The sequence below is a fragment of the Mytilus californianus genome, unplaced genomic scaffold (assembly GCF_021869535.1).
Source record: "Mytilus californianus isolate M0D057914Y unplaced genomic scaffold, xbMytCali1.0.p SCAF_3, whole genome shotgun sequence".
Lineage (NCBI taxonomy): Eukaryota > Metazoa > Mollusca > Bivalvia > Mytilida > Mytilidae > Mytilus > Mytilus californianus.
This window is the reverse complement of record NW_026262679.1, coordinates 114,705,449-114,731,019: the sequence shown is the minus strand read 5'-3', so window position 1 is coordinate 114,731,019 and position 25,571 is coordinate 114,705,449. Positions and strand designations below refer to the sequence as shown.

At 34.9% G+C, this 25,571-nt stretch overlaps 1 protein-coding gene and 1 long non-coding RNA gene across 3 annotated transcripts in view; both read right to left on the bottom strand.

Annotated features, from left to right (window-relative positions):
• Positions 1 to 6,873: 6,873 nt before the first annotated feature.
• The window catches only part of LOC127735883 (mucin-2-like), a 28,123-nt gene continuing 9,425 nt past the window's right edge, over positions 6,874 to 25,571 (bottom strand). Inside the window, exons 5-15 of one of the 2 annotated variants that reach the window (XM_052246287.1) lie at positions 24,782 to 25,488; positions 23,391 to 24,661; positions 21,773 to 21,807; positions 21,317 to 21,422; positions 16,408 to 17,501; positions 15,433 to 15,588; positions 14,098 to 14,376; positions 13,683 to 13,783; positions 12,463 to 12,690; positions 11,724 to 11,764; positions 6,874 to 10,229 (exon numbers count right to left, since the gene is read on the bottom strand). In XM_052246287.1, coding sequence (XP_052102247.1) covers positions 8,629 to 10,229; positions 11,724 to 11,764; positions 12,463 to 12,690; positions 13,683 to 13,783; positions 14,098 to 14,376; positions 15,433 to 15,588; positions 16,408 to 17,501; positions 21,317 to 21,422; positions 21,773 to 21,807; positions 23,391 to 24,661; positions 24,782 to 25,488 — 5,619 coding nt within the window. In that variant the 3' untranslated portion in view covers positions 6,874 to 8,628. The remainder of the gene's footprint in view (positions 10,230 to 11,723; positions 11,765 to 12,462; positions 12,691 to 13,682; positions 13,784 to 14,097; positions 14,377 to 15,432; positions 15,589 to 16,407; positions 17,502 to 21,316; positions 21,423 to 21,772; positions 21,808 to 23,390; positions 24,662 to 24,781; positions 25,489 to 25,571) is intronic. The other variant, XM_052246288.1, reaches the window with a different exon arrangement.
• On the bottom strand, positions 17,607 to 19,399 carry LOC127735884 (uncharacterized). Its single transcript, XR_007998637.1, has 2 exons — positions 18,977 to 19,399; positions 17,607 to 18,645 (listed from the first exon to the last, which is right to left on the bottom strand). It is a non-coding gene; the product is annotated as an uncharacterized LOC127735884 (long non-coding RNA).

The following is a 25,571-nucleotide window of genomic DNA, read 5'->3' as shown; positions in this document are numbered from 1 at the left end:
ATCATCCATTGGTCTGCAGCTATATAATCTTGAGTTGTAGCGTGTAATCAATGTTTAAGACACCGTTCAGCCAATTTATTTTGGCTGATAGTTTGAAATTTATCACTCATTGTACAAAAAAGTATAACAAAAATACTGAACTCCAGGGTACATTCAAAAAGGGGGAAGTCCATAAAAACTGAAAAAATCAAACACGAGACTTTATCAACCAACAGAACAAATGGAAAACAACCGTCATATGTTTGACTAGGTTCAGGCATTTCACAAGAAAATGTTTTAAAAGTTATGTGTCAGTATACATGTTACCTCAATCAATTGCATGCAGCAACACATGTCCAGACAAGGTATTGGTCTTGTTAACTTTTGTATCTGCAATAGCTCTTGAATTGCTTGCCAACATTTTGTGAAACTATTACAGAAACTTAAGCAAGTGGTGCATTTTTGTATCTCCTATTTCATTTCTTCATCCGATTGATTTTTGACTTTGAAATATCTGCACACTATAGTACACTTTTGTATCCACTTCTCCTCCTTCACCACTTAAAAAACTAGAATTAATTGAAATATTCTCAGAATCCTAACCATATAGTGGCATTGTGCACCTTCTATTTTGTATTTTAATCAAAACTTTTTTGGGGTTCCCTGTGCAAATTATTGCTTTTACCAATGCTTTATGTGGGCTGTCTTCGTTCTGAAGGAAGGGGATTATACTGTTTTACCCCTGTCTGTCCATATCTCACATTTTCTCAGAAACTTCAAATCAGATCTTCCTTAAATTTGGTACCAAGCCTCCTGTGATCATGCTATACCATTGGACAGTTTTCACATTCATCACTCAACAAACTTCCTGTATACCAAATACTTATATATTCTTACACATAACGGCCATGTATGAAATTTTTCTTGAGAACTACAAATGAGAGCTTCCTGTAATTTGTTGTCAGGTTTCATATGAGCCTGCTTTTTCATATGAAGCATTTTCTCATTTTTTACTTTTCAACTTCCTATTTAAATAATACTTCTATATTCTGACACATAATGAACATATATAAAATATTGTCACAATAGATCAGAACACCTTGAAATTTGGTTATGTCAGCATGCTATAGCGTGTGATGCATTTTCACATCTATTGCTTTAACATCCTGTTTATTAAATACTTAAAGCATGGGTATCCTTAGTGATCAGTAACTCACAGATCATCTTGTTTTGAAAGTATTGGATTGGGTAAAGGAGTGGTTGTTGATTATTTAAAAACAACAGTGCACACGCTGAAATGTCTCGACTGCTTTACTGTTCATGATTTATTTTTATGTTGATAGTCCTAAAGATAACGTTTTACTGCAAGTATCACATAAATTTATCATGATTAATGATCCATGAAAATGAGTCAAGGTCAGATAAACCAAGACAGACAGACATGTACACTTTACAATCATTGCATACACCAAATATAGTTTACCTATTGATTATAGCATACAATAAACAGACCACACAATGAAAACTTAATATTCACCAATGAACCATAAAAATAAGGTCAAGGTCAAATGAACACTTCCAGACAGACATGTACACCTAACAATAATTTTATACATCATATTTAGTTGATTTTATTGCTTATAGTGTCTGAGAAACAGACTTAATCAGGAAAACTTTGAGCAATGAACCATGAAAAGGACAGATGATACACACCAGTCAGACATGTACACCTTACAGTCATTCCATTCACCAAATTGTATTGACCTATTGCTTATAGTACAATATATTAGAAAAACAGACCAAAAACACAAAAACATAAGAATGACCAATGAACCGTGAAAATGATGTCAAGATCAGATGAAACCTTCCAGACTGACATGTACACCTTACAATCATTCCATACACCTAATACAGTTGACCTACTGCTCATAGTATCTGAGAAAACAAATAAACATATGGAACTGATTGATTAGGAATTGATTAGTCTACTTTCTGTCTCGAAAAAAAAAATCATATTTGAAAAGTATTACATTCGTTCATGGTTTCATTTTATAGAATTCTCATGTACTTATGGTTCAACTCCTTCAGGCAAAGTTGACCTTAGATGGATTTGGCTATTATTTATATGTCCTTTTTGGTCATATAGCTCCAACTGTTTTGGTTCTAAAACACGCTTGGCTTTCAAATATACGGCTTTGAGCATACCTGTTGAAGGTCAAATTCAGAAAAGAACTTAGGACGCATGAAATGTATAAAGTGTTGCTTTCATTTTGTATCAATTCGCTAATGTTTCGGGAATAGACATTAGCCTTTCACCAAGACTATGTGATAGGTTAATCAGTCATCTGGAACACCTAAATACACCCAATATTTATGATAATGTGTTGCCTGTATATGCCTCTGGCGGTAAAGTATTTCCAACTACAGATATGAGGATGTTTGGATAATGCATTTATTATCTTTAGTTCACATTGGCCTAACTATCAGGAGTTAACAAACTTGAAGTTACAGACTATAGAAACATGAGTGTTATTCCATGATTCCTCCATAAAGATGCCTCCTCTTGAACACCATTTTGATGTCTTCCTCTCTTCTACATAATGATGCCTACCCTTTACAGCATACTGATGCCTCTTTGTGGTACCTAAGTTAAAGCATTTCCCCATAAACATATGTATCCGAATACATCAACTTTATATCCATTTTTTTTTAATTGTGGTCAACATGTTTTGAAAGTTTTTATATCATTCAAATAAGCAATATGCCAAAAAATAGTATATAAAAACATGGAGGAATCGATTAAAATTTTAAATCAATTGATCAACATCCATTTTGTCAGTTGATCCAACAGAATTCTACACTTCCTTGTGTATATCTATTTGACTGAAAGATCCAGCGATATCAATTAGCAAGCCGTATATACTGCTGGTAATAGATATCCTTCAGATATCGATCAGCAATCAAGATATAGTGCTGGAAAAAATTATCCCTAATACCAATCTCAGCAAGCCAGAAATACTGCTGGTAACAAACTATCTCTTAGATATCAATCAGCAATCCAGATATACTGCTGGTAACAAAATATCCTTAAGCTATCAATCAGCAACCTAGATATAGTGCTGGTAACACTAATCCCTACGATACCAATCAGCAAGCTAGACAAACTGCTAGTAACAAACTATCCTTTCAATATCAATAAGCAAACAAGCTATACTGCTGGCAACAAACTATCCCTTAGACATCAATCCTGAGCCAAATATACTACTGGTAACAAACTATCCCTAAGATATCAATCAGCAAGCCAGATATAATATGGTAACAAAATATGCCCTAGATATCATTCTGCAAGGCGGATATAAAGATGACAAAATATCCCTTAGATATCAACCAGCAGTCCAGATATACTGCTGGTAACAAATTATCACTTATACACCAATCAGCAACCTAGATATATTGCTGGTAAGTGAATATCCCTTAGATATCAGTCAGCAAGCACAGATATACTGCTGGCAACCAACTATTCCTTTGAAATCGATCACAAGCCAGAATTACTACTGGTAAACTATCCATTAGATATAAATAAGCAAGCCAGATATACTGCTGGTAACAAACTATCCCTTAGATATCAATCAGCAAGCCGGATTTACTTCTGGTAACTAACTATGCCTTAATAGACTGTTATCACAGAGATATGTCTCGCCTTTTTGTAATTTTGATAATGCAAATGTTGAAATTAAAATAACAATACTTTAACATGGAAGTTATGCAAATATACAAAGTCGATGAACCATGACTGAAGGTACATGGCTAAACAATCTCCAAGAAATGAGATGTGCCAATGCTTATACAACTGCATACCAAACACCATTGATCATTATGAGTCGTTCCTTTTAAACAAACATAAACACAAACATTAACTTGTAAACTATGTAAATGTTTCAAAGTAAATGAACCATGATCAGGGGTGGGGCTATATAATCTCCATGGAAACGATACTTGCAAATGCCAATAAATTTGCATACCAAATATAATTGACTTAACATTAGCAGTTCATCTTAAACTGATCTAATCACAAACTAATACATGTAAATTAAGCAAAAGTTGCAAAGTAAATCGACCATGACTGACGGGGCGGGGCCAAATATTTTCCATGGAAATGAGATGTGCTAATGCTTATAGAACTGAACACAAATTAACATTTGGCCTACCACTAATGGTTCCCCTTGAACTGACCTAATCACAAACTAAACTTAGCAAAATTTTCAAAGTCTATAGACCATGACTAAGGGGGCGGAGTTAAATAATCTCCATGGAAATGAGATATGCCAATGCTTATACAACTGCATACCAAATATCACTGATCTACCACTAGTGGTTCCCCATAAATTGACATAATCAGAAACTTATACATGTCAACTATGAAAAGTTTCAAAGTCAATAGACCTTGACTGAGGGGACAGGGCCAAATGATGTGCCAATGCTAATACAACTGCATACCAAATATCATTGACCTACCACTAGTGGTTCACCATGAACTAGACCTAATCACAAAAAAAAAAATATTGTTGACGCCGCCGCCGCCGTCGCCGGAAACAGCATACCTATGTCTCGCTTTTTGACTCCGTCAAGGCGAGACAAAGATCAATCTCCGCTAGCAAGATATACTACAAGCAACAAAGTATGACTTGTATATCAGTGAACAAGCCAAATTTTCTGCTAGTTACAAACTTTCCTTTAGATATCAGCAAGCAAGCCAGATATACTGCTGGTAAGAAATTAGGACTTAGATATCAATAACAAGAAAAACTACTGATAAACTATCCCTTTGATATCAATAAGCAAGCCAGATAAACTGCTGGTAACAAACTATACCTTATATATCAATCAGATACTAGATTCACTACTGGTTACAATTTATCACTTGGATATCAATCCGCAAGCCAGATATACTGCAGATTACAAGATATGCCTTAGATATCAACCAACAAGTATCCCTATTTAAAGTAATCAATCGGCAATCCAGATATACTGCTGGTTACAAACATATCCCTTACTTCAGCTAGCCAGATATACTGCAGATGACACGCTGTTTTTAAGATGTCTATTAGCAAGCCAAATATACTACTGGTAGCAAACTATGCCTTAGCAATCAACCAGCAAGCCAAATATACTGATGGTAACAATAATCCCATAGATATCAATCAGCAAGCCAGATATACTGCTGGTAACAATGATCCCATAGATATCAATCAGCAAGCCAGATATACTGCTGGCAACACTAGCCCCTTAGATATCAATCTCAGCAAGTCAGATATACTACTGGTAACACTTATCCCATAGATATCAATCAGCAAGCCAAATATATTGCTGGTAACAAACTGTTCTCTAGAAATCAATCCGCAGGCCAGATATACTGCTGGTAATGTAGATCAGGATCAAAGCTTCCCTTCGTATCTTAGTCCTAGCAATAGATTCCACCAGCATCTATTGTATAATACAATTTTTATTCACTTAACACGCACAAAAAGACTTGCATTTTACATTTGAAAAACATGTCTGGAGAAATATTGAATCATACTGCAGTATTCTTATCTTTCCTCCAATGACCTCAAAATTTGGATTTTAAATTTGATTTCTGGGATTTTTATCCATTAGTATGGAGTAGGAACCACATCCATTTTGTCATGATGGACAAAACAGAACACATTGACCATACTTAACTTAATTATATGCTTGATGTAAATAGGTTGATATTCTTAAATAGATCAGTTCCAACCAAAACCAATTGAAAAAACATCAAAGCACAACTTTAATGATATATTAAAGGACCAATGAACAGCTGTGCCTACCTTCCTATAGTAACAAGCACATTTGGCCCTGCTCTCCAAAATATACACAATGTTTAACAAGTTAGTGGTCCGCCTGTAGGTGCAATGAAGGTTTTTTTGTATTGTGATTTATTTTACTAATGGTCTAGATAGGCAGTCATGTTTGTGAATGCGTTAAACTGGTTTAACTAAACATTTTTGTCTGTAGCAAATCAAGACTCCACAATATGTGCTGTTCAATTTAATAAGTTTATCTAGTATTTTTTGTCAAGTATTGTTATTCTTTTTACCAATGTAGTTAAAATTGAAGTGGACCCAATATTCTGATGTTAAGAATATTACATCCAATTCCTTTAAAATACCACTTAATTAAGGTAAGGTAGAACACTTATTTCCAATACTTGTAGACCAAATATAATAAACATGTGGCTTCAGGAAACTTATCAACCAGATTTATCAATTAACAATGAAAATCAGGTCAAGGGGAGTCATTCCTGTCAAACTGACATGTACATTTAGCAATGCATGTAGACCAAATGCAGTTGACCTGACTTGTAGTAAATGAGACTCGTGGCACAAAACTAAAATTACTATAGAGTTCAAATTACTTCTCTAGAGACCACATTCACTGACTTGATGTAACTGACACTGGAAAAATGAGGTCAAGGCCATATAACATGTCATACTATTAAGAAATCCATATACAATAGGTCCAGTTATTTTCATGCAAAGATAAAAGGGACTGAACACTTAATTTTGACACATGGAGCATGAAAAAGGGGCAGTAGTCAGAAGACAATGACTGTTTGACATAGTCTGAGCATAAGTCATCCATGTTTTGATTAACCAAGGAGAAAGTGGGACCAAATATGAAAGGTATTTGCATCACTGTTGCCTGAAAAGTAACACTCAAGTATTATCTTCAACAACTTCATCACAAGTAGCAAATTAGGCTTAGTCAGTTCATAATATGGTAGAGTGGATCGTGCGGTGTCTGAGAAGCAAATTATGTTCATAAATTTGCAGATAATAAACCTTTAAAATTAAAAAAAAAAAAACACAGTCCATCTTTCCCATTAATTTATTGTTTATGGGTAAAATGACATCAACATACAGTACAGGACTTGTAAAATTTCATTGTACATACCATAAAAGTTTTTCACTGATTAAGAAAAAGTACCAGACAATGAGAAGTGACAAGATGAGAAATAAAATGGTATATGATTGATAATGTGATAATTGATGAATATATATATATACAACAGTTGCAGAAAAACAATGAAAATTCTAAAACCAGGCAAAAAATATTATAATATGGACACCTTTTATATAATTTTCAGGTTGCTATTGTGCTTATAATTACAATTGTATGTAATGAATCTGATCTTAAGGCACTATTCAAATTTTACTTTGTGAATCATTTGGTATTTTAATTTAGTTTGTATATTCCATTTCATGATTATTAACAGCTTCATGCAAAAAAAAACTTCCATATTCAATGAATATTGAAATAAAAAATTTGATGTTAAAAATATTTTACCCATGACCAACATGAAAAATCAAACTCATTTCATAAATATAAATAATGATGAAGTTTTAAACTGACAAACCAGATGTACATAAGGTGTAAGAACAATTTGTGTTGTTTTAAATGAAGTCTCCATTTATAATTAACATAATTACAATAGTTTTATGCTAAGTAAAAGAGTTTTCCTCAAAAAATAATGACAAATATTCAATACAATTTATAATGAATTGTTTGTCTTACAATGTCTTTGAGAAAATGGCTACAATTTTAGTTAATAACCAACAATTAATGAGGACTTATATACCATTTACATTAATCTTTAGCTACTCATGTTTAAAGATCAGATTATTTTTCTCAACTTCCATTTTTGGGCAAAATGAAAATCATCCCTGAAATAAAAATGGATAAGTAATATAATCATACTACTTTAAATGCATTGTGAATAAGAATACTCCTTTAATCCAATTACATGAACAAAATAGATGTGCAAAGCACAAAAATCAGTTTTTTTCTAAGTCACATATTTTTTTATGAAAGATGTTAAAAAATGAGAATTTTCCTCAGAAGAAATTAATGCAAGCTTTAATTACATTACTAAAAAATAATATTTCTAACAAATATGATGAAAAATGGTATAAAATCACTTTTGATGCTAAAACATGACAAAAAAATAAAATTTCAATACAGAAAATATCTGAGATAATAAAAACATGTTCTTGTCAAATAAAATAAGTTAAAATTCTACATTACAATAATAAGTGGCGAAAAAATTCTTCACTTTAAACACTGGAGGTAATAAATACTTTAAAACAATGATTACAAAATAATATAGAACAAATTTACAACACTATACCTGGTTTTTTCCCCTGTTTACAGTACCTTAAAGACAGTGTATTTTAACCCTTCTTTACAAGACAAGTGCATTTACATAATATTTTACAGAAAAGCTGCCTTTAATGAGATAAAAAAAAATTATGCAACTCTGACATCTTTTTTTAGTGAGCTTGGCTCAACCCTAGTTTTGACTATAAAAAAACCATCAATACATAAAATAGTTGTTTGATTTCTTTAAGAAGTTAGTTGTTAAATGACAGAAAAAGAAAAAGAAATAATGATCATAAATATTATCTTTCAAAAGAACATTTTTTCTGGATCTTTCTACAGATGACACAATACCAGTTTTATTAAAATAAGATTTTGTGAACACATTGTGGTTTTATTTGCACTTTCCAAAAGCCATTTACTATAAATACAGTATCTACAATTTGTACATTTATATATTTACAATTAATATCATTTTCTAGCTCTTGTCACTCGTTTAACAGATGTTTTCTGTTTTGGCGAGACAGTTTTCACCTTTTTCACTGCTTTTTTGGGCGGAGATGATATAGATACTTTCTCAGGAGTTTTTGCTTTCGGATTCCCTCTTGTTCCTCTCTTGGTAGATTTTACTTGTGATGGACTAGCTGTTTTCACCACTTTTGTTTTCTTGCCTTTGCTTGGTTGCTGCACGGTTTCAGCGTCAACTTTGCTGACTTTTGAAGGACTAGACATTTTTGCCGGTGTTGCTGCCTTCCGCTTTCCACTTTTCTTTGTAATTTTTTTTACTGGAGTTTGGAGTTTAACTGGAGATACAGCTCTCCCACCTCTTTTGTTAGGCTTAGATTCTACTGCTGCTTCTTGTAAAACTTCGTCTATAACAGGTACAGCTTTGACAGGACTGACTTTTCTTCCTCTTGTAGGTTTTTTGGCTGTACTAGCTTTTTTAGGTGATTTTAGTTTAGCTACTGGTGTCAAAACAACTGCTGGTGATTGATTTGGCATAACTGCCCTTCCTCTCCTTGGTTTAGCTCTGTTTACAGGCGTTTTAGCCTTAGGTGAGGCTGCTTTTGCCAATTTTCCTCTTGATCTCTTTACTGGAGATTTTTTAGGAGTATCCAGCTTCAGTGTCTCAATAACTGCAGTCTCCCCTTTCTCTGCATTTTTAGGTGTTTCTTTTTTGGCTGCTTTGCCTCTTGTTGCACGTTTGACTGGTGACTTTTTAGGAGTTACCATCTTCTTGGGTGTTGGTTCAACATCTGGGGCAACAACAGTGCTCTTCGATTTCTTTGATTTTGAAGCTTTTTCCTTTGCTGCTGGTTTGGCTGGAGACTTTTTAGGAGTTGGTTTTGCAGTTTTCTGTTCTTCAAGTGGAACAACAGTAGTTCCTGCCTTTTTCGGAGATTTAACAGGCTTACCACGTGTTGCTCTTTTTGCTGGTGACACAGCAGGAGTTTCCACTGTATTGACTTTTCCCCTTGTCTTTTTTATTGCAGCCGATTTTGCAGGTGTTGCTGGCTTTTTTGGAGATGATTTCCCTGCTCCTCTCCCTCTTGTACGTTTTGCAGCTGGTGATTTGGTTGGTGTTTCCACTTTCTTAGGTGAAATTGTTTGGACTTTTCCAGGCTTTTTACTTGGAGGTTCAGCATCAGCAGATGAGATAGATCGTTTACGTTTTCCACCTCGGACAGGTTTCTTAGCTGGACTTGCAACAGTTTCCTGAAGAGTGACAGTTTCTTCATTTGTTGCAGTTTTAGCTTTACCTCTGGTTGCCTTCTTTTTGGGTGTAGTTGCCTTCACTGGTGATTTAGAGGATTTTTTCTCTTCGACTTTTGTAACAGGTTTTTCAGACTTTCCTGTTCTTCCTTTTTTCAGTGGAGTAGATATTTTCTGAATTTTAGCAGGTGTTACTACTTTGCCTCTTCTTGTTGTTCTCTTTGCTACAGGAGATTTCTTTACTACTTCCACTCTTGGACTGCTGTAAGCTGCCGCTTTATTCTTCAAAGCTTTTGGTGATGTCTTTAATTTTGGCAATGCTTTTCTACCTCTAGCTCTTGGTACATCAGGTGTTGGTACTTTAAATAAACAAAAATACAGAAAATGAAAATAACATCAGACGTGTCTTCATTATTAAAACAAACAAAAACAACATATTTTATATGAATTATAATAAGACTACATGGTAACGTCAGCAGTTTAGAGCATTTAAAAAGCCCACCAAAAGAGTAAGTCAATCAAAGAGTTAAAACACTGATATCAGAAGATTGCTACAACAGCTGCGTAAATACTTATTCAAGACATCATATATAGATTAATATTATTTTTGTCTTCAAACACTGCTTCCCAAGCTCACTTTTTATAATATATTTCACTGTCCTGTTCCAGGTCACTCCCACAGATTTTTTCCAAGTCTTTGTTCCTTCTTATTCTGTGTGCTTTGCAGAGAAGCAGCAAGTACCAATTTCTATGCTTTGTTTGACCTGGGTGGGGATCAAACCCATGACCTCCTGTAGTTGAGGCGAGTAAGCAACGAGATATAGGAAAAAGTGGTATGATCACTAAACTGTTTATACGTTGAAAATTAGTTATTTTATAAGGTTTGATGTTATAGTATAGTTTTGTGCATCATGTGCCAATAGTCATTTTTGTCGAGCCTGCAAATTTACTTCGTTAAAGTGAGACAAAGCAATCCTGCATTGTTGTTGGCGGCGTCAACATCAAGGTTCAGTCTGTGGTTCAAGTTTTTGGACATCAATAACTTTTGTCAAACCTATATTGAATTAGATGAAATTTGGACAGAAGCTTCCTTATGACCAAAATATAGTATCCAGAGCAAAATTGTGAAAACATTTATTTTCATTTTTCCCTATTTTACTGATAAATTGACTTACATTTAACATTCATATTCAGTCAAGGTTAAAGTTTTGCAGTCATCAATAACTTTGTCAAAACCTTCATGGAAATTTTTATGACCAAAATACAGTATCCAGAGCAAAATTTTGAAAATATTTATTTTCGTTTTTTCTGTATTTTACTGATTAATGGACTTAGTATTTTTTACATTAAACAAATACAGTCTGGGGATAAAGTTTGTTACACATCAAATACTTTGTTAAACCTTCATAGAATTTGATGAAACTTTTTTATGATTTAGAGATAATGTCTGAAGCACACTTTTGAAAATATATTTTCATTTTGAGTATTTTTCTGATAAATGACTTTTTTCAGTTATCATTTACTGACAGTCTAGGATTAAATTGTTTTGACATAAGTTTGTTAACATTCATGGATTATGAAACTTGGACAGAAGCTAATCTTCAAGTCAAGAAATAGCATATAAAAGAAAGTTTGAATCTTTTTTAACATTCTGTATTTTACTGATAAATGGACTCACTTTTTAAGTCAACAATATTACACTTTTACACTGACAGCAGCAATTGTAGGGGAGACACAGGGTTCTGCGGAACCCCTTACAAATTTTATAATATATACTATACAATAGCTAAGAAAGTAAAATAATCATGCTTTTTTGTTGGTTACAATAGACACATGAACAACTTAACACTTACCAGCTACTACTTCCTTTGAAACAGTTACTTTGGATTTACCTCTGAAATGACAATAAAACCAGTACAATTTTATCACAGAAGTCATATTTTGTATAAATAATATTCAACAATTCCAGCTGTATATCAAAGGCACCACCTACTAGGGCTTGCTGTTCTATATTAAATTGATATTTATGAAATTCAAGAACCTATTGTTATTTTTCAATAAATTAAGCAAACTTCTCGACAAATGAACTTCCAAATCTGTTATTGAGAAAAGTATATATGACTTAACTATAGCAAGCATCACCTAATACTTGTGAATATTGTCTTTGAGTGGGTTTTGGTATCAAATTGTGATACATTGGATAATAGTTGTCACTTATATCTCCTATCAATACTTTTATTAATCAAAGGTAATATGTCCATGTTTTTTATTTTTTGACACAAGAGGACTAAATCAATTGCAGTCTGTAAAGCCAATTAACTTTTTTCCAGTCATCCATCTAATGCTGTATTTTTTAGTTTATTGATAAACCGTACCTTGAGGCCTTGGCAGGTGTCGACATTATAGCAGTTTTAACAGGTGATTGTTTAGTTAATTTAATAAACCATACCTTGAGGCCTTAGCAGATATTGATTTTGTTCCAATTTTAACAGGTGATTATTTAATGGATAAACCATCATTGAGGCCTTGGCAGGTGTCGACTTTGTAGCAGCTTTAACAGGTGATTTTTTTTAGTTTATTGATAAACTGTACCTTGAGGCCTTGGCAGGTGTCAACTTTGTAGCACTTTTAACAGGTGATTTTTTAACTGCACCTCGTCGTGTTTTCTTAGATGAAACCTCTGTTACTGTTTCTGCAACCTTCTTGGGGGATTTTACTGGAGTCTTTTTAACTGCACCTCTTTTTGCTCGTTTAGCTGGTCTCTCCAACTCAGTTTCTAGAACATCTGGGGATGCAGGGTTAAGTCTTTTTCTGCCATGTCTGAAAAAGACAATTGTACATCACAACTTGACCATTAATTTGCTTATAAATTCACATTTTGTTAAATGCATAAGAAATACCAAGTAAACACATGAACTTTCAACTTTTGGGTATTGAGCTTGTTGTGCCTAGGAAACAGTTTAGTTCAGACTAACCATGTATTTTGAGTAAAAAAAAAAAGATGCACATGTGATTTCCCGAAGCCTTTAGTGGAAGCTATGTGGCATCATTACTGCCATGTATGCCATACAAAAATAATGAAATAAGGGTTCTTTAAATATCATATATCATTCCTATGAAATATACAAGGATTTGGCTTCCTAGTTTCATTGGAAAATAATACGAAATAAATTTGTAGTTTCATTGACGAATAATCAATTTTACAATCAGAATAAAGAATTGCTGAGGACAATTTTTCAAACATTCCTAAAAAGATTTAAAATATTTGGCTTTATTGTTTTAGGAGGAAAAGTTTATAAATCAACCAATTATACAATTTATGGTAAATAATTTCAATTCAGTTTTTCAGAAAAAGTTGAACACCAGTTTTCCAAAGTTTTCCTTTTCGTTTTGCGCATTGTTTCTGTTAATTATATTCAAGAAATTAAGCAGCCATTTCCTCAGGTGTTTTGAGGACTGAACTCCAAATATTGTCAAATGAAATTATGCATGACACAATCGACAACACTGCAAAAAACAGAAATTGTAACTGGGATATCTTGAATGATTCAGTTCAACATTGACAAGAAGTATATATAAAATCAGAGATTAAATACTTCCTATACACCTATAAATGGATTTGCTGTTGACTCACTGTTTTGGTGTATATTAAATGGCATCTGCAATACATGTTTTGATATAATCAAAATGATTGGTATACTTTCATGTTTTATACATAATTACTGTTTTATGATGTCTTTACCATGTTTTTGATAATCATTAGATATGTTATTTTCTATTAAACTATCATGAAAGACTTCAATACTACTCACCTGACAACAGGAGACTTGGTAACTACTGGTGACTTTTTAGCTGTAGACTTTTTAAGTGTGCTTTTTGATGCTTTGAGTTTTGGAGTGACAGATTTAGGTGTCTAAAAAAACAATCACACATTTTAAATAAAAAAGATACACCTTACAAAAATGTTAAGTATTTAAAATAATTTACTGTCAACCAAGTAAAACGAATGCTAATTTGCAAGAATTAAATATTTAATAAAATACCTTAAAAAATATTGTATTTGGTAACTTGTTACATGGCATATATGATACTGCTTCAATCCGTGTACAGTGGATACTTCCACATGGATACATCATAAGAACTTTCCATAGGTTATCAGTGCTATCTTTTAACCCATTGACTGCAAAGAACTTATCAATCCGTTTAAAAATATCTTAGTGTACATACCTTAAACATTTCCTTTACACCTGAAGGACTAGCTGGTGACTTTCTCTGTTTTGGTGTAGTTAACAACTGTTTTAGTCCAACTAACTTCGGTGTAGGGACAGACTTTCTTTTTGTTGAAGACATTGGTGATACCAACATTTCCCCAGGACCAATGGGTGTTTCTGGCAGATCAGAATAGAGTGAGTGTGGTGTTCCTGTTCTCTCAGGAGAACTTGCTGGACTTGGAGTCCTAAAAATGTCAGCTATACCGGATAGTCTTGAAGTAGATTTTGGTTTTGCCTGCAATACAATGTGAATTTGTCAACATTTGATTATTTTACTTGTCTTAAACACTATGTGAATTTGTGACCTACATTTTTGATGATTTTACTCAACTAAATAAGTAAAGTTCATACTGGTAGGCTTGAGCCTGAAGTAATCACTTGTTTCCTTGAGTTTACAGCGGCAGTTAGTTATTATCAGTAAACAGTAATGGAGGTCATGAAGCCATATTTTATCTCCGCCGATTCATCATAGAAACGGAAATTATTAGACTTAAACAGTAATGTAATCAAGCTTTTTTTCAGACTTTGAAAACTGATGCGGGAAAGTAGAATTGTAAGATAAGTTTCCCATGGGTAAGTGCATTTTCAAAAAAATTCCAAAGCCCTGAACTAGTTGAAACACCAATAGGCATACATTGATGTGTTTTTGAACATGTGCTCTCTAGGAATAGTCATAACTCTTCAAATACATGCTAGAATTGTATATTAAAGTAAATCTGATATTTCAGTGTTATATATACTGTCTGAATGTAAACTGATAGTTGAACATTATAAATGAAAATTTTGGAAAATTTTGGCTCTAGGGACTCAATTTTTCAAACACAGTCAGAATAAAGTTTTACAGTTAAATCCTACAATTATTGCTTACCTTAAAAATCTCAAACATTTAGACAAAAGTGTTTTAAGATTCTGAGAATGTTTCAATATATTTTAATAAGCATCTAAAGGTGTTGCAGAATCAAAATGAATATGAAATGTCTGTGATTTGATAGTTGAAACAACCCCCTCCAATAATGCCTATCAAAATTGAAAAAGAGTGTTGCATAATGGCATTATATGGTGAATATTCTAAGTAGTTGCATGAAGTTCTGATTTAATAGTTTTAGGAGGTGCTAATGATGTACATCATTTGAAAGTTTCATAATTCTGTCAAGTGTTATAGGAGCAGAAGTTGTGTCAAAGTTGGATGTAAAGATCAATTACCCTCCCCCCCCCCCCCCCAATGAAAAAAAATATCTACTGCTTAAAATGTAGAGGGTATAAAAATTAATCTGTACTTTGATACACATACCTTTCTTACACCAATGCTTTTCCTTCCCTTTCTGGGTAATAAAGCAGGAGTGGATGTTAACTTCTTGTGAATAACTATAGTAGCTGGTGAGTCAGCATGTCCTGTTGTTGGTGCTTTAGATGCAGCTTTTGTTCTTGGAGTCTTTGGGGGCATCTTCTACAAAATTTAGTTGCTATAATTTTTAACCTTCTATATTGAATATCTAGTCAAAAATCACAACCATTTAATTTCTGCCACCTGCAGGGAATTCTTAAATCGGGAACGGTACTATTTGAATTTATAAATTAACTACCTTCAGTTTAACTTGCAAGTGAAAACTGATAGGGTTCAGTGCTCTATTAAAATCCAAAACATTCTTTTGAAAAAAAAATAAAATTTGCTCATAATAAATAAGAAAAACACATCTTTTAGAAATGACCTCAGACAGCCAGAGGTTTGTTGAACTTTAACACAATCACATGTACCTGTATTATGATTTTTTTAAAAAACAAAACCATAGCAGAGCTGGGGTATATCATATCAATATTATTGGACTTTCAATGGTAAAAGTAGAGACCCCACAAATCATGTTATTTCCATCCTTACAAAGCCAATCATTATAAAAATAAGGAGTTGTGGAATCATTGCCAATGAGACAACTATCCACCAGGATGTAAGCAATTATAGGGCACAATAAGGGCCCTAAACAATGAGAAAAAAACAATACCATATAGTTGGCTATAAAATGCCCGGACATAAAAAATGTGAAACAATTCAAATGAGAAAATTAAAGGCATAATTTATAACAAAACAGTCTACAAAAAACAAATATGACAGACATGAACCAACAACCACCACTGAACTATAGCTTCTGGACTTGGTACTGACACAAAAAATATGATGGGGTTAAACATGTCTGAGCTCTCAACCCTCCCCTAACCTGGGACATTGATGTATACCACATAAGGAGGTAACAAGCCCTACGAGTTTACATACCTTCTTTATACTTTTTGGTGTTTTGTCTCTCTTCTGCACAACTGGCAGAGGTTTCTTTGCAGATTGTCGTCTGGCTACTCCTTTTTCAGCAATGCCTTTCTTGACAATTTCAGACCAAAGATTAGTTGGAAGTTTAGGTGTTTTCATTTTTCCATGTATTGCCCTGATAGCCACAGCATTTCTAATTGTTGATGGTGGGGACTTCTTATGTGATCTAGGAGTTTTCTTCAATGATTTTGGACTTGGTTTGCGTGGCGTTGGAGTTCTTTTAGCTGGTGTAGCTTTTTTTGTTGATTTTGGCGAGGGATTTCTCTTTCCTTGAATTGATTTTCTTGTTGACTTTGGTGTGACTTTCTTTACCTCTTGTCCTTCTGCTTCAGGTGTTTTCATAATCGCTGATAACCCAGTAAAGCTAACATCATCCAATTTATTTTTGGGAGTTTTCATAAGTCTCTTCACTCCAGTCAGGTTAAGAGCACCAGTGCTTGCACGTCTAGGCTGTCCACTAGAGGCCTTTCCTGCTTTAGGAGTACTTGTTGCAACCTTTGGGGTTTTCATTAACTCTTCGATACCTGTATAACTAATGTCTGCATTTAATTTTTCTTCAGATAAAGATGTCGACAGGCGTTTAACTCTCTTTGGGCTTGTTGTAGGTGTACTCTTCTGTGATTTTGGAGATCGAAGACTCTTTCCTTTTGCAGGTGTTGTTCTTGGAGATTTGGTTGTCACTGGTGTAGATTTCGGAGACTTTACAGGCGACTTTCTGGTTGGTGTTTTAGGAGATTTTCTTGCAGGAGTTGATTTTGCACTCTTTACTGGCGACTCCTTACTAGGACTTTCCTCAGTGATTGTAGACTCTTTTCTAAAAATAGCCAGTGACTTTCTTTTTAATAATGATTTTGGTGATAAAACACTAAATGGCTCAGACAATCTCCTTGGTGTTGTACCTTTTCTTACTGGGGTTATTGGTGGCAGTTTTTTATCAAACATTTCTGGACTTAATGATGGACCAAATGAAATTCTCTTCTTTTTGGCATCTGGGCCAATACTTTTGGTAGATTTCCTTTTACTCCCACTTTTTACTTTTGGAGATGCTGCAACAAAAAACATGTATTGCTTACAAATAGTGTAAACATGTAACATTATATTTCATTTTTTTCCAGTTCAAAAATCAATTTCTATTTTCTCTTAAATAAGACAAACTAGAGGCTCTCAAGAGCCTGTGTCGCTCACCTGACTCTACTTTGGTTTTAGAAATCATGTAAAGATAGATAAAAATCATAACAGATACCCAAATAAGGATTGAGGCCAAATTTTGATTAATATTGGTCCCGTTATTTAATAAAATATCCTGGTGGCCATCTTGAACAGTAAATCGACTGCAAAGTAACAACACTTGGTCAGCAACTCATAAGGAACATTCATGCCATGTTTGGTTCCATTCCATTCAGTGGTTCTCTAAAAGAAGACAATTGTATGTATTTCCCATAGGGTCCTATGTTAAACTAAGTCCCCCGCTGGCGGCCATCTTGGATGATGGACCGACTGCAAAGTAACAACACTTGGTCAGCACCTCATTAGGAACATTCATGCCATGTTTGGTTTCATTCCATTCAGTGGTTCTCTAAAAGAGGACATTTGTATGTATTTCCCATAGGGTCCTATGTTAAACTAAGTCCCCCGCTGGCGGCCATCTTGGATGATGGATTGGCTGCGAAGAAACAACACTTGGTCAACACCTCATAAGGAACATTCATGCCATGTTTGGTTCCATTCCATTCAGAGGTTCTCTAAAAGAAGACATTTTGTATGTATTTCCAGTAGGGTCCTATGTTAAACTAAGTCACCCACTGGTAGCCATCTTGGATGATGGATCGGCTGCAAAGTAACAACACTTGGTCAGCACCTTATAAGGAACATTCATGCCATGTTTGGTTTCATTCCATTCACTGGTTCTCTAAGAGAAGACATTTGTATGTATTTTCCATAGGGTCCAATGTTAAACTAAGTCCCCCGCTGTCGGCCATCCTGGATGATGGACCGACTGCAAAGTTACAACACTTGGTCAGCACCTTATAAGGAACATTCATGCCATGTTTTGTTTCATTCCATTCAGTTGTTCTCTAAAAGAAGACATTTGTATGTATTTTCCATAGGGTCCTATGTTAAACCAAGTCCCCTGCTGGCGGCCATCTTGGATGATGGACCGACTGCAAAGTAACAACACTTGGTCAACATCTCATAAGGAATATTCATGCCATTTTTGGTTCCATTCCATTTATTGGTTCTCTAAAAGAAGACATTTTTATGTATTTCCCAAAGGGTCCTATGTAAAACTAAGTCCCCCGCTGGCGGCCATCTTGGATGATGGATCGGCTACAAAGTAACAACACTTGGTCAACATCTCATAAGGAACATTCATGCCATGTTTGGTTTCATTCCATTCACTGGTTCTCTAAAAGAAGACATTTGTATGTATTTCCCATAGGTCCTATGTTAAACTAAGTCCCCTGCTGTCGGCCATCTTGGATGATGGACCGACTGCAAAGTAACAACACTTGGTCAGCACCTCATAAGGAACATTCATGCCATGTTTGGTTTCATTCCATTCAGTGGTTCTCTAAAAGAAGACATTTGTATGTATTTCCCATAGGGTCCTATGTTAAACTAAGTCCTCCGCTGGCGGCCATCTTGGATAATGGATCGGCTACAAAGTAACAACACTTGGTCAGCACCTCATAAGGAACATTCATGCCATGTTTGGTTTCATTCCATTCAGTGGTTTTCTAAAAGAAGACATTTGTATGTATTTCCCATAGGGTCCTATGTTAAACTAAGTTCCCCGATGGCAGCCATCTTGGATGATGGATCGGCTACAAAGTAACAACACATGGTCAGCACCTCATAAGGAACATTCATGCCATGTTTGGTTTTATTCCATTCAGTGGTTCTCTAAAAGAAGTCATTTGTATGCATTTCCCATAGGGTCCTATGTTAAACTAAGTCCCCCGCTGGCGGCCATCTTGGATGATGGATCGGCTACAAAGTAACAACACTTGGTCAGCACCTCATAAGGAACATTCATGCCATGTTTGGTTTCATTCCATTCATTGGTTTTCTAAAAGAAGACATTTGTATGTATTTCCCATAGGGTCCTATGTTAAACTAAGTTCCCCGATGGCAGCCATCTTGGATGATGGATCGGCTACAAAGTAACAACACATGGTCAGCACCTCATAAGGAACATTCATGCCATGTTTGGTTTTATTCCATTCAGTGGTTCTCTAAAAGAAGTCATTTGTATGCATTTCCCATAGGGTCCTATGTTAAACTAAGTCCCCCGCTGGCGGCCATCTTGGATGATGGATCGGCTACAAAGTAACAACACTTGGTGAGCACCTCATAAGGAACATTCATGCCATGTTTGGTTTCATTCCATTCAGTGGTTCTCTAAAAGAAGTCATTTGTATGCATTTCCCATAGGGTCCTATGTTAAACTAAGTTCCCCGCTGGCGGCCATCTTGGATGATGGATAGGCTACAAAGTAACAACACTTGGTCAGCACCTCATAAGGAACATTCATTCCATGTTTGGTTTCATTCCATTCAGTGGTTCTCTAGAAGAAGTTCAAAATGTAAAAAGTTAACGCCGACGACGGACGCCAAGTGATGAGAAAAGCTCACTTGGCCCTTTGGGCCAGGTGAACTAAAAATTAGGAGTTTACTGCATCCTGCTAAAATAAATGAAGAATCCTAAATATATGGCAAATTCATTTTTCATTTTCAATTTACAAAGGGACATACCTGGAAAATGGCAATTGATGCCACCCAAATTTGAACTTAATCTGTGTTTGGAGGTTATAAGCATTGTGTAAGAGTTTTATAACATTTGGTTGAGGCAAAGTGAAGTTGGATTGCGGAAATGTCAAATTTAGCAAAGTTCCTGACAAGAATCAGGTATAACATTTAACTATATCTCCATTAGCAGCCATTTGTCAAAATCAAGTTTTTGATTTTTTTCTTGATTTTCAGCTTTAGGCTTGCAGTTGAACTTAAAGAACAATGCTGTCATACCAGTGAAAATATAACAAACACTCTGAGAGTATTGCATGGCAATACATACTCCCCTACCAGTTAAAAATTCATTATACTGGAACAAAATGCTAAAGTGATCTGTAACTTGTTATGATAAAACTATATACCAATTATCAAATCAATATTTTCAAACATGACGAAAAAAAAAGCGGAAAACTGATTATTTGATTGATTTTTCTTAGTCCAAGGACCATAACTCTGCACAAAATCATCAGACCGGAACAAAATTCAAAATTTATCTGTAACATGTCATGATAAAATAATATACCAAATATAAAATCAATATCTTCAAGCACGAGGTCAAAAAGTGTGGAAAACTGATTTGTCCGGACTGACGGATGGAGTGCAAACCTAAAGTCCCCTACAACTTTGTTGGCAGGGGACTAATTTGCCCAATGTGCTGCATAAATGAGGAATTGAATGGTGTCACAATGTGTTGTAGTGGCAAGAGTGTCCCATAAAAATGGTCATATCAAATGACAGAATCATGTGATCAACTACACGTTTAAGCTGAACCAATTGGACATTTCGATCAAATGATCACATTATCAAGTAAAAAAAATTCTGATGTTTAGAGCCAAAACTATGAGTTAATGAACCAACTCCTTTAATACTCTATACTTTTTCTAATCTGCATTTTCCCAATGTACTTTTTAAAATCAGCATTCCCCCAAACCTACATAATATTCCTTACCAACAGAAATAGCTTTACTTGCTCGAGTAACACAATTAAAATCTTTGTTAATCATTATTAAAATCCTGTCCTTTGAATATATCAATGTTTATACTTCCTGCTTGTAGATTACATAAATTACCTGCAGGGCTTTCTGTAATCAATGGCTGTGATCTTCTCCTTACTTCAGACAACTCTGTCCTTAGGTCTTCTGTTGGTGGATGATAAGGACTGCCTGCTGGCATAGTCTTTTAACAAATATTATAATTATAATTAATCCCAGCCTTGTATGAATAAACATAAATACAGCTACAAAATCATAAAAAAAAATCCGAGGGGCTTCTAAATTCCAGTTTTATCCATAAAGTGATTATCTGAATTTGTTGAATTAGTTTTTATTTTTTGAAGTTAATATCATATGAAAGGTGTTAAGAAAATGTAAACATAAGCTTTCCTTATTAGTTGCAATGTGACAGAATGGAAATATTGCCCCTGGATAGTGTCTTGATCATGAAAAAGCTTCTCACAGACTTAACAAAAAAGACATGTAAAAATAGAAAAAAGTCACAAAAAAATGTGTTCTTTTAACAAGCTTTACCTTTCTTCTGTTGATGGATTTTGGGGTCTTCTTTGCTGAAAAATATGTCAAAATTACAGTTATCATCAATGGGAAATACTTTTTAATCTATAAATTATTAATGATTTTATTTTACATGGAGACTTGCTTTTCAGTAAGGAACAAACCTCTAAATTATTAGGAACATTACAGAATAATTCATGTTCAGATATTTTTTCTTTTCTATTCTATAGCTGGATACTAGACATTTCGATTTCACCATTTGATCTTATTTTCTTAAAACTTTAAATAAAAAAATGCTTTACGTTTTGAATCTTCCATATAAATAGAAAAGATGCGAGGTGTGTGTTGATGAGACAGCAACCCAACAACAAAAATAACCAAAAGACATCTTGAGGGCAATATACAGGTGTCTATACAAAATGCCACGCTCTAACTTGTCAAGTCTTTAAAAAGTTATGAATAAATTTAAGAGAAACAATCAAAGATGTGCCAGAAGAACTCAATAATGAAAAAAACATTACCATATGACACAGGACTACTTATTTTTATTCAACATTCAAATGAAATAAGTTAGAATTATATTATTAAATGTGATGTTTTAAATGAAGTTTAAACCTATTTCAAACTTATTTATTATGATCTTTCTATGCATTTAATATATATGTATAGATAAAAGATTATGTTAGCACCAAAAGCAATAAAAAAATCTCTATACCTGAACGTGAGGTTAAGGTACATAGATATATTTTTTTCAGAGACAAGTTAGTGCGTGGATGATGAATAAATGACAGGGAATTCAACCTCACCGTAATAGCTATTATATTGTAGTGATACAAATCGGTATACTCTGGTTTGTTATATATTATATTAATATTTGTATATAACAGTTACATGTATATATAATTTTCATCCATTTGTATATCATACTATTCTAATAATAGTGCAGTGCAAGTGCATGGTGGACACTCTTCTGTAATAATTCAATTTTTCTAATTGATTGGATTTGAGTAGGCATTCATATTTTCTTGCAAAACGTTCTTGAAATATTCTTCCGCATGCGTTAACTCAAATTTTCGGTATACTTGATTTGTTATTGATATATATATATATTTTTCACGAAAATACATTTTCATATCATTTATCTATGTTATTTTGTGTTCGGTTATCAGTCAAAAACGAAAGTCACACGGGTAGAAATGTCTGTGGCTACAAAACACCGGAATGCCCTCACAGTCATCCGATGTAAAAAGTGATGAAATATATGAAATAAGCTAAAATCCTAATGGTTTAGGTTATTCTTTTAAATTATTCTTAGTTGGACTGAATATTTTGATAAATTTTCTTTCCTATCATTGATTTAAGAACTTCCCAATTAATAATTGGCAATTTACATAGAATATACAAGGCCACCCTTAAAATATTGTTTGTCTGATGTTGCCTACAAATGAGTCATAGGGTTGGCGCAGGAAAAAATATTAAAAGGATTTGTGTCAAATTTTTCTGGTAGGCTGATTTTTAGGTGGGCAACATCAAATTTAAATTTATTTTTAGCCCAATGTTGTCACTAAAGCTTGGCCAACTTTAATTTCCCCCTTTAGAATAAACATATAGATAGTCCAAGTGTCTTATTTAATACCTGTTGATTTTTCTGCAGGTGACAATGACCTTGACCTAGGTGTTGTGTTCATCACTGGAGACTGAGACTTGCCAGGAGTTTTAGCATTTGGTGAAGATGTTTTCGGTGATTTTGTTTGCTTTTTTTCAACTGGAGTCTTGGCAGCTGGTGAGGTTAACCTTGCAGGTGATCTAGCTGGTGATTTTGAAACAGGAGACTTAGCAGCTGGTGAAACTGAACTTGCAGGTGACTTGGCTGGTGTTTTTCTAGCAGGAGTCTTTGCAGCTGGTGAGGTTGACCTTGAAGGTGATACTGATCTTACAGGTGACTTGGTTGGCGATTTTGCAACAGGAGTCTTAACAGCTGGTGAGACTGATCTTACAGGTGACTTGGCTGGTGTCTTTGCAGCCGGTGATACTGATCTAGCAGCTGTTTTTGCAACAGGAGTCTTAACAGCTGGTGAGACTGATCTTGCAGGTGACTTGGTAGATGTTTTTGCAGCTGGTGAAACTGATCTACCAGGTGACTTGGCTGGTGTTTTTGCAAGAGTCTTGATAGCTGGTGAGACTGATCTACCAGGTGACTTGGCTGGCAATTTTGCAAGAGGAGTCTTAACAGCTGGTGAGACTGATCTTACTGGTGACTTGGCTGGTGTTTTTGCAGCTGGTGATACTGATCTAGCAGGTGACTTTGCTGGTGTTTTAGCAGCTGGTGAGACTGACCTACCAGTTGTTTTTGTAACAGGTGTCTTGGCAGCTGGTGAAACTGATTTACCAGGTGACTTTGCTGGGGTTTTTGTAACAGGAGTCTTGGCAGCTGGTGAGACTGATCTACCAGGTGACTTTGCTGGTGTTTTAGCAGCTGGTGAGACTGACCTACCAGGTGACTTTACTGATGTTTTAGCAGCTGGTGAGACTGACCTTGCAGGTGACTTTGCTGGTGTTTTAGCTGCAGGGGTCTTAGCAGCTGGTGAGATTGACCTGGCAGATGACTTGGCTGGTGTTTTTGCAGCAGGGGTCTTAGCAGCTGGTGAGATTGATCTAGCAGGTGACTTTGCAGGTGTTTTTGCAGCAGGGGTCTTAGCAGTTAGTGAGACTGATCTACCAGGTGACTTGGCTGGTGTTTTTGCAGCAATAGTCTTTGCAGCTGGTGAAACTAATTTACTAGGTGACTTTGCTGGTGTTTTTGCAATTGGACTTTTGGCATCTGAAGATTTTCTCCTAGGTGATTTTACAGGTGCCTTGATAACTGAGGAGACTACTCTTGCAGGTGACTTTGCTGGTGTTTTCGACCTTGGAGTTTTAGCATCTGGTGACACTGATCTTACAGGTGACTTTGCTGGTGTTTTTGATCTTGGAGTTTTAGCAGCTGGTGATACTGATCTTACGGGTGACTTTGCTGGTGTTTTTGACCTTGGAGTTTTAGCAGCTGGTGATACTGATCTTACAGGTGACTTTGCTGGTGTTTTTGACCTTGGAGTTTTAGCAGCTGGTGATACTGATCTTACAGGTGACTTTGCTGGTGTTTTTGATCTTGGAGTTTTAGCTTGAGTTACCACATCTGGTGAAAGTGGTTTAGCAGATGACTTGGCAGAGGTTTGTGTTTTTGGAGTCTTTGTCTCAGATTTTGCAGGTGTCTTATTCCTTGCAGGAGTCCTAGCGGCAGCATTTTCTAGGACAGATTTCGCTGGTGATTTAGAAGGAGTTTTTGTCTTTGGAGTTCTTCCTGGTGTTTTATTTGACTTTGAATCAGGCAAAGATTTTCTAGCAGGAGATGTTGCAGGAGTATTTACTCTACCATCTGCTCTTGATACATGAACTTTCTTGGCACAGCCTCTAACTGGAGATGGCGACTGTACTCTCGGTTTCTTTCTTTTACTACTGCTGTCTACACCTTCAGACGGATGTGGAGGTTTGGATTTTGGTGTAAGTATTTTCATTGTATTCTTCAAGTTTGCTGGAGTAGAATTATGTCTTGGAGAATTTGGTTTAATTGTTTTAGCTGGCTGGGGAGTAAGTGTACGACCAGCTGGAGTTTTCTTAATTGATGATCCTCCTATACTTTTTCTGTTACTGGGTGATAATGGCTTCAAAGCTAAGGTCTCGTTCATATCAACATTCTGAAAATGAAAGAATATTTTTTAATACTCAGTATTTATTTTTACTTGAAAGAGTATATAGATGTAGGCTATGTAACCACATA